The sequence below is a fragment of the Pan paniscus genome, chromosome 13 (genome assembly GCF_029289425.2).
Source record: "Pan paniscus chromosome 13, NHGRI_mPanPan1-v2.0_pri, whole genome shotgun sequence".
Lineage (NCBI taxonomy): Eukaryota > Metazoa > Chordata > Mammalia > Primates > Hominidae > Pan > Pan paniscus.
Window position 1 is genome coordinate 120,896,290 of NC_073262.2, and position 9,161 is coordinate 120,905,450.

The 9,161-nt window shown below is 56.2% G+C and overlaps 2 protein-coding genes across 4 annotated transcripts in view; one reads left to right on the forward strand and one right to left on the reverse strand.

Moving 5' to 3' along the window:
* Positions 1-17: 17 nt before the first annotated feature.
* On the reverse strand, positions 18-6,219 carry AAMP (angio associated migratory cell protein). 2 transcript variants are annotated; one of them, XM_003818605.5, is made up of 11 exons: positions 5,865-6,219; positions 5,281-5,433; positions 3,408-3,527; positions 2,736-2,875; positions 2,332-2,476; positions 1,953-2,036; positions 1,720-1,835; positions 1,468-1,571; positions 1,260-1,350; positions 909-1,063; positions 18-497 (listed from the first exon to the last, which is right to left on the reverse strand). In XM_003818605.5, exons 1-11 carry the CDS (start codon positions 5,983-5,985, stop codon positions 422-424), a joined length of 1,305 nt encoding a protein of 434 aa, XP_003818653.1. In that variant the 5' UTR covers positions 5,986-6,219; the 3' UTR covers positions 18-421. The 2 variants fall into 2 exon arrangements, with proteins under 2 accessions (XP_003818653.1, XP_008970180.1); XM_008971932.4 differs by having other exon boundaries at positions 5,281-5,436; positions 5,865-6,074.
* Positions 6,220-6,364: 145 nt separating this feature from the next.
* Positions 6,365-9,161, forward strand: part of PNKD (PNKD metallo-beta-lactamase domain containing) — a 76,367-nt gene continuing 73,570 nt past the window's right edge. The window contains exons 1-3 of one of the 2 annotated variants that reach the window (XM_003818602.5): positions 6,365-6,502; positions 7,278-7,446; positions 8,475-8,852. In XM_003818602.5, coding sequence (XP_003818650.1) covers positions 6,436-6,502; positions 7,278-7,446; positions 8,475-8,667 — 429 coding nt within the window. In that variant the 5' untranslated portion in view covers positions 6,365-6,435 and the 3' untranslated portion in view covers positions 8,668-8,852. Of the gene's footprint in view, positions 6,503-7,277; positions 7,447-8,474; positions 8,853-9,161 lie in introns of those variants that run through there. The other variant, XM_003818604.5, reaches the window with a different exon arrangement.

The window sequence follows — 9,161 nt, forward strand, 5'->3', positions numbered from 1 at the left end:
TCCACACAGACTCTGTCTCTGGGAAGTATATTTTATTTACATTTTTAAAATCTTTAACTAGTATCTCTTCCTCCTTTCCACCCCCAGAGACTTGGGAAGGGAAAGAACGGGAACCTCAAACACCTACTCCCCACATACAAATACACACCCCATGGCTCACACCAGCAAATGAAAGTGAAAGAGAAACAGGTCCACCCCTCCCTCTGAAGGGCCCACCAGGTCTGGGCAAGGGTGGGAGGGCCCTGGGCTGGGTCTCTAAAGAGAAGAAAAGGAGAGGGGAGCAAGTCAGTTGAAGAGGCTGGAAAGTCATCCAGGGCCCCACCCTCCTCTTCCCTCTGTGCCCTACTGCCTCTGCTGGCAGACAGGGGCAGGGGTCCCTTCGTCCCCTCAACACCAGACACACAGGCAGGGGCTGCAGCCATTAACGGTCAGGCCTTTGGACACAAAATACTTTCGCTTTGTGGTCTCCTGACGTGGTCACCACCAGGGAGGCATCTCTGTAAACAGAAAGCATGTGATTGCAGAGACTGGGGGACCCAAGCCCACCACCTAGGGGCCCTAGGGTGGGCTCCTCCAGCACACCCTCAGTTCTAGGGCCCTAGTGCCTAGCACTGGGCCGACATCTCTGCAGCCAGCATGGAGGGGATTAGAGGAAGCCCCCAGCACAGGAGAAGCAGAGCTGACTCCAATGGGGAAAATCAGTCTCAGCCTCTCCCTCATGACTGAGATGTGGGGCCCCGGAGGGTCACTGTCAGCCACTGGAATGGGGGCTGGGCTGTGAACCCTCAGGCTTCTCTGCATTCCTGCCTTAGGAATCCCTTCCCACACCCCAAGGATCCTGTGTCCCCTACATACTACTCCCACCTTCCAAATACACAAAGATCCCAGCCCTTGACCAATTCACTTACTTGCTGAGGGCAAAGTCCAGGATCTCGGCTGTGTGGCCCCGGTAGTCAGTAAGCAGGCGGCCAGTCCGGGCGTCCCAGAGGCGCACGATGCCATCCAGGCTGCAGGTATATACCACAGCAGTGCCTGCCTCCCACAGCAGCTGCACGATGCCCGACTGCCCCGAGGAATGACAGAGGCAGGGCGGAGGTTGGCTGGAGAGCTGAGAGCCATCTGCTCCCGATTCTCAAAGAGGGACAGCCACACACAAGGGCCAGGCAGGAGCCAGATCTGGGGTAGATGCTCCTGGAGGCCTGGGCTTCCCCACCACTATGGACACAGCCCACAGGGACCCCAGCTCCAGCTGCCCATACCTGGTGCTGACACTGATGCCTAAGAGTCTGCGTAGCCAGGTCATAGATGGCCAAGGTCCCATCCAGGTAGCCAACAGCTGCCAGGGGCATCCTGGGCAGAGGAGCGTACCATGAAGACTCATGAGGGCCTGGACTCACACGCCCTGCCGTCCTCCCAGGCCCCCAGCCCAGGCCCCTCCCACAAACCCCTTTCCCCATCCTCACTCACACACTGCAGAAGCCCAAGGACTCCACCGAGTTGGACTCACTCTCCTCCCCTTCTCCCAGGCTGGGCTGGGAGGCCACAGTCTCAGGTCTAAAAACACCCACCACCTGAAAGCCAGAGAGGATCAGAGGAGGACCCGGAATCCGGGTGCTTGATGGAGAGAAAGACGGTGGGGAGAGGAGACAGTGAAGACCCAGGAAGGAAGGAGAGGAGTTGGGAAAGCGGAGGCCCCAGCCGGGCTCCAGGTCCACTCACCTTGCCGGTGGTGGCACTGACCAGCTTGGCCTGGCAGTCCACAGAGCCAGTTAGGATCAAGCTGCCATCCTGGTTGGCAGCAACACAGGTGAGTGGGCCCTGGTGACCCTCAGTCCCTAGCATAGAGCAGGGAGGCAAGTCAGGCTTCGTCCTACCTCCCCTCTGAGTCCTGCCCCAGGTTCTCAGCCCCTCCCCACAAAGGCCCAGGCTAACACTTCCCCCCACTCTGATACCTTTCAGTACATGGATAGGGCTTCCCTGCTTCAGGTCCCAAATCCTGATGGTCCCATCTTCATAGCCTACCACAGCTCTCTTCCCTGAAGAGAGGCACAGATGAAGAGAGGGCAGAGGGCATGCTCACATACACCAAGCAAGGGAATGGGGAGAGGGAGAGGAAAGAAGAGTGGAAGGGCCCAGACACTGCCCCAGGAATCACAGGTGAGTTCAGAGCAGGAAGGAGGTGCTGTGAGCTTTGGGGCCCAGGAGGTCAGCACTGCAAACAGCAGGCCTCAGATTTTGCCGGCTGTGACCCAGAAGGCTGCTCTGGGAGGTGTATATCCCGGGATTCGGCCTCTGCACCCAGGAAAGGTCACTCAAGGGAGGTGCTCTCACCATCAGGGAGGACTCGGCCACAGGTGGCTGGGCAGTTGGGACCCTGGAAGGTCTTGCAGTCACCATTCGGGACTTTCCACATCCAGGTGTTGCCGTCAGCTGTGCCCGCCAACAGAACAGGTGCCCGAGGATGCCACTCCATCCACTGGACAGGGAGGAAGGGGCAGCAGGGAGGCCCGTCACCCCATCCCACCTAGAAGCCTGCCCCATGAGCTCCACCCAAGGTTTCCTGCCTCTGGGGTTCCGCGGGGACTTTCCAGGTGGCAGGTAGATATTCTTCCTGTGCCTTGGGGCACATTGGCTCAGAGCTGGCTTGGTGCAATAAAGGCAGAACTGGCCTCCCAAGCTTGCACCCCCAACAACCCAAGGCCCCACAGAGCTGACTCCCGCTCTGATGATCTTACCTCCAGGTCTCCCGCTTCAAAGGACCAGACCTCCTCCTTGGTGTCCACCTGCCACACTTTCAAGAGGCCACTCATGTCCCCGGTGGCCACTAGAGTGGAGTCATGGCTGAAACCAGCACAAGTCACAGAGTCTTTATGGCCTTCAAAGAAAAGTGGGCAGAAACAGAGGAAAAAAATAGGGTACCTGGTGCTGGGGGCATGTGATTCTGGTATCTGGCCCCCTGAAAGGACCAGCTAGGAAAAAAAGAGGGGCGGGACTGAGCAGAACAGGTGCTGGAACTCACCACCACTCTAGGAACCAATACTCCCATGTCTGCTGGGAGACACTGCTGGCCCTCACTCAACCAGACCAAGTCCCAGCCTCCTATGCCTTCCCCCTTCTGTCCACTCTACACCTCTGCCCGCAATCCCACGTCCTCCCCTCTGCCCAGCTGCTCCTATACCAATGTGGCCTTCTCTGGCCTTTCCTGGATTCCCTTGGCCAATTAGTGCCTCCTGCCTCTGTGCCCAAAACACACTAGTATTCGCCCCGTGTCCCTGGGGCCCAGCACAGAGCTGGCACAAAAGAGATGTCACTAAGTGGCTATTGGATGCACAACCTCTGCAGGTCAGCCTCCTAAGATCTCCCAAAAGAATATGACCTCTCCCAGGCCTCTACCCCAGCCCCCTCACCTGCACACTCAAAGAGCAGCTCCCCATCGCTGAGCCGCCATACGAAGGCTTTGTCATCTTCACCCCCGGTCACTGCCAAGGTATTGGTCTTGGGGTCCAGGCTCACACAAAACACAGATGCTGTCCCAAGAGATATTCCATGGGTAAGGGGACAGAGCTCCCACCTAGGGCTCTGTCCTTCAGAACCTTCAGGAAACCCACCCCCTTTCACCCAAAGCATGTCTTTCCTCCTGGAAAACACAGGTACATCCAAGTTCTTCTAAGTTTCAAGAACCGGGTTGTTAGATCCTTCCCACATTTGCCAAGCTCCCTATTTGCCAGAGTAGATCCCCTCACTGTGTGACTCCCCTGACCACCCAACACCAATGCCATGGACAAGAGGTGGGGACAGGTGCAGGGCTTACAGTTGTCAGCATGGGATGCCACCGGGGTTGGGTACAGAGCGAGGAGAGCATCACGTTAAGGGTTTTTTGTTTTTTTGTTTTTTGAGACAGAGTCTTGCTCTGTCGCCCAGGCTGGAGTGCAGTGGCACAATCTCAGCTCACTGCAACCTCCGCCTCCCAGGTTCAAGCAATTCTCCTGCCTCAGCCCCCTGAGTAGCTGGGATTACAGGCACCCGCCACCACACCCAGCTAATTTTTGTATTTTTAGTAGAGATGGGGTTTCATCATGTTGGTCAGGTTGGTCTCGAACCCCTGACCTTCTGATCCACCCGCCTCGGCCTCCCAAAGTGCTGGGATTACAGGCATGAGCCACCGTGCCTGGCAACAGTTTCTTACTAAGAACTAGCACTTGAGAAAGTTATATAAAATATGCTCAAAAAGATATAATTATCTCTCATTTTATTTTTTTGAGATGGAATCTTGCTCTGTTGCCCAGGCCGAAGTGCAGTGGCACAATCTCAGCTCAATGCAACCTCCGCCTCCCAGGTTCAAGTGATTCTCCTTCCTCAGCCTCCGGAGTAGCTGGGATTACAGGCACATGCCACCACACCCAGCTAATTTTTTTTTTATTTTTAGTAGAGATGAGGTTTCACCATGTCGGCCAGGCTGGTCTTGAACTCCTGACCTCAGGTGATCCACCCGCTTTGGCCTTCCAAAGTGCTGTGATTACAGGCGTGAGCCACCGCACCTGGCCAATTATCTCTAATTTTATACTCACTACTTTTATTAACTTTTATCAAAGATAACTTTTTTTTTTTTTTTTTGGAGACAGACTCTCATTCTGTTGCCCAGGCTGGAGTGCAATGGCGCAGTCTTGGTCCACTGCAACCTCCGCCTCCCGGGTTCAAGCAATTCTCCTGCCTCAACCTCCCGAGGAGCTGGGACTACAGGCGCCCGCTACCACGCCCAGCTAATTTTTGTATTTTTAGTAGAGACGGGGTTTCACCATATTGGCCAGGCTGGTCTGGAACTCCCGACCTTGTGATCCGCCTGCCTGGGGCTCCTAAAGTGCTGGGATTACAGGCGTGAGCCACCATGCCCAGCCAAATTTTTGTATTTTTAGTAGAGACTGGGTTTTGCCATGTTGGCCAGGCTGGTCTCGAACTCCTGACCTCAAGTGATCCACCTGCCTCAGCCTCCTAAAGTGCTGGGATTTCAGGAGTGAGCCACCGCGCCCGGCCAAAGATAACTTTTTAAAAGAAAACTAAGAGGTTAATCAAGGTTAACTGGCAAAGTAGAGGGTGTCTCGACTGATGCCAGAAGCCAAGCAATCATCCATTCTGCCACACTTTCCCACCTGTGGGCTCCTCCAGCGCAAGGCCAGCATCTTGCCCATCTCTGTGTCCCCCATAACGTTCTGTCCATGGCTGATGTTTAATGCTTACACGCCCACCTAAACTGATTTGAGGTGGATCGCCTCAAAGACCTACCTGAGTGCAATGCAAAGGTGACCTCGCTATCGTCGGGGCCCTCCATGCTGCCGACCACCCCTTCCTGGGGTTCTAGAACCCAGCCCTCTTCGTTGCCCTCTTCCTCCTCTTCTTCCTCAAAGTCCACATCTTCCATCTCCTGGGCCAGGTCATCTGCTTTGGGGAGAGGGTTAGAAGATGGGGCTCGGGAGGCGGTAAGAGGTACGGAGAGAAGCATGAGGAGGGCTGAGGCTGGGGCGGGTCATGTGGCGAGAAGGGAAGGTGGAGTCAGACACACCGGGGTCGGGGGGGGCGCGCGGGACACAGGACGGGAGGCCACGGCTGGCCAGAGACCGTGCGGTAAGGGAGGGCCAAGGGGATGATGGGAAGGGGGTGTGTGAGGGGAAGGGCCAGAGAAGGCGTCAGGGAACCCCCACCCCAGCCAGGCCTGAGAACTAAGTGTGAGGGTGGGAGTGGGGGAGGAGGGGAAGAGGGATATCGGTAGGAATGACCGGTCGAGTGTGGAGGCGAGCGGGGAAAAGCAGGAGTCAGAGGCCAGGGGTGAGCGTCTCCTGTCCCATGGCCTGAGGAGCGGCAGTTCTCACCTGGGTCCGGCGGACCGGGATCAAGTTCTACCACCTCGATAATCTCTTCATCACCATGGAAGCTTAGGGTCTCCAGTGGGGGGGTGTCAGCAGCAGCCCCGCTTTCCGATTCGGACTCCATGCGGCGCAAGCGGCGGATCCACTTCTCTGGGCCCAAACGCCTCCCAGAGTCAGCTCTGCGCGACGACGCGGAACTCGAGCCCCTCCTCCCGGGAGGAAGTAGGCGTAGGCGACTCCCCGGCAGGAAGAGCGACGGCCGTTCGGCCAATAGCTACGAAGGTTGGCTGGCCGCCTCACCAATCACAGAGCGGCATTGGAAGATGGGGCCGGGGCGTGGCGGAGATAACCCAAACTCCGCCCCACCTGACTCCGCCCCCAACTGGAGGGAAACAAGCGAGCGTGCGCGCCTCCGGGGTCTCCTGGGAAGAGTAGTTCTCCTGGGTCCGCTCTGCGGGCTTCTGGGAGATGTAGTTTCTGGTCTGTAGGCAGGACGGAAGGAGCGGGGGAGGCCCCTTACGCAAACTACAATTCCCGGCGGGGAGCGCAGTGAAGGGGGGGGTGGGATCTGAACATGGCGGCGGTGGTAGCTGCTACGGCGCTGAAGGGCCGGGGGGCGAGAAATGCCCGCGTCCTCCGGGGTAAGGAGAGGGACCCCGGGGAGGGCAGGACTGCAGAAGATCCCTTTTCTTTCACGTCCAGCCCGACGATAGCAGGAGGTCAGGGCTCTTGGTTCCTGCCCACACTTTTCTGCAAGATCTTAGTCTGGGGGTGCAGAGATGCTCTTTAGAGGTCACCCAGTGCATCCCCCGCCTTCGGGTTGCTCGACACCTCCGGGGTCTTGTTTCAAGAGGGAGCTCCTAGGAAGCCTGTTGGACTCCCGCGCTCCAGGTGTTTCACACTCACCGCAGTGCAGAGGAAAGAGCCCCGGGCTTCTGGAGGCTTGGGTTCCAGCCCCGGATAATTAGCAGTTTGACCTTGGGCAAAGCAGTTTTTCTCTCAGGGCTTCAGTTTCCTCTTCCGTACAGTGCAGGGGATGGAGTAGACTATCTTTAAGGTCCCTTCCAGTGCTAACATTTGCAGTTTCAAAACCTTTTCCCGGATTTCCTTCATACGTCTTATGTGAGTCCCACTGCAGTCCTTCCCATGCTGTTGTCTGAGGAAGAACAGCGAAGCTTTTCGTCCTGGCACCAGGGTGATGAGCCCGCAGTGACGTGGAAGTGGCTTCCAAAGGTGCCACCTCGGTGGCGATTTTCCCATTTCCCTTTGGATTCTCCTTGGCACTTGTTACTTCAGACTGCAGTCACTCCCCTTCCCCAGATCTCAGCCGCTCCTCCCAAGCCCTTACTGCCCCCCACCTCCCCGCTTGCTTTCTTCTCATCTCTTCTTACTGACCTTCCTTACCTCCATCCACAGGGATTCTCGCAGGAGCCACAGCTAACAAGGCTTCTCATAACAGGACCCGGGCCCTGCAAAGCCACAGCTCCCCAGAGGGCAAGGAGGAACCTGAACCCCTATCCCCGGAGCTGGAATACATTCCCAGAAAGAGGGGCAAGAACCCCATGAAAGCTGTGGGACTGGCCTGGTGAGTTTTAACCACCCCTTTGCCCACCAACGGGGTGTGGCTTGTAGGGGAGGGCAGGACTTAGAAACTTCTCCAAGTTTCAGGTGGCGAGCTGAATCCAAAGTTGTGGGAACAGAATTGTTGGGTTCGATTGGAATCTCAGAGGGGTGGGGCAGCGGAGGTGGGAAAGTATGTGGAATTGAGAAGACAGTGGGTCTACTGTGGAGTAAGCTGAGTTGATCTGATTCAGACTTGGGTCCCTGGCCTCATCCTCCCTTTTGGGAGCTTGGAGTGAGACCCAAGTTTAAGTAAGTAGTTCGTTGAGATCATGTGAGCTTGTACTAGTTGTATAGTAGTACTCAGAAGGCGTTATGAACATTGTGATTGGGCTCTGACTCTGACCTTAATACATATTATTGACCAATATTAAAGGGAAAGGAGGAAGAAATCAACATTTTTTTCTGCATGTGAGGTGTGCCAGTACTTTGCCATGTAATGTTTTAGTGTTTGAGATAAGTATTACATCCCCATTTCAGAGAGGAAGGAACTGAGACTGAGCTAGGATTCTCACCTAGTCTGTGACTCCATGCTCTTTCCCCCATACCAAAGTGCCTCCCAAGCAGTGGTTACTTAGCTTAAGAGGGGAAAACTGGGAGGGTACCTTGGCCAAGTCTCAGAGAGGGAAAGCGTCAGGGCTGCCTGGAAAATCCTGCACAGGTGCTGTTGCAGGAATGCAGGGCTCGTGCTGAGGATCAGGCTCTAGGGGGGAGGAGGAAAGAGGCAGGCAGAGACCCAGCCACACTGGGCCTTTTGTGCCATGTCTAGGAGTTTGGACTTGGCCAGGAAGTGATGGAGTTACGGGGTTTTAAGCAGAGAAGTGACAGGATCTGATTTGTGTGGGTCCCTCCAGCAGCCAGCACAGAGGATGAATAGACTATAAGAGGTATTGCAGCATTCATGCAACTGATGAAGCTAGAATGACTCCCCCCAGCTCCTCTGGCTCAGGCTTGGCCCCTCCCCAAACCCCGTGCACATCTCCCCACCCGTAGGGCCATCGGCTTCCCTTGTGGTATCCTCCTCTTCATCCTCACCAAGCGGGAAGTGGACAAGGACCGTGTGAAGCAGATGAAGGCTCGGCAGAACATGCGGTTGTCCAACACGGGCGAGTATGAGAGCCAGAGGTTCAGGGCTTCCTCCCAGAGTGCCCCGTCCCCTGATGTTGGGTCTGGGGTGCAGACCTGAGGAGCGCTGCGACCCTCCTAGACTATTGACTGTTAAGTCCTCAGGTTTGGCCCAGATTCCAGTTCGTGCCTCTGAGGTCCACCAGAGGGCGCATGAAGCCCAGGCTGTTGCCAAACCCTACCCCGCCCCACACCAAGGAGCCAGCCAAAGGCAAATAAAGTTATTGAGTGTTTAGTAGAAAGGAACCAGGTCTGGGTTTGTGAGTCCCTTGGGATGGGAGGGGCAGAGGGTGGGGCTGGTTACTCATGTGTGCTCCCTCTCACAGAGCTCAGTGTTCCCAGCTGGATGGTGGGGCAAACCCAGAGACTTAAGTGCAACCAGCCTAGGCCTCGGGCCCTCGGGACCAAGCCCTCAGAGCTGCCGGCCAGGAGGGTGGGGTCCCGCTCAGCCTTGAAACAATAAAGAGAATCAAAGAAGGTATTCAGGGTGTGGAGGCAAAAAAAAGCACTGCTCTTTACTGAGTCCAAATGACTCGACTCTGGGCCTCAGTTTCC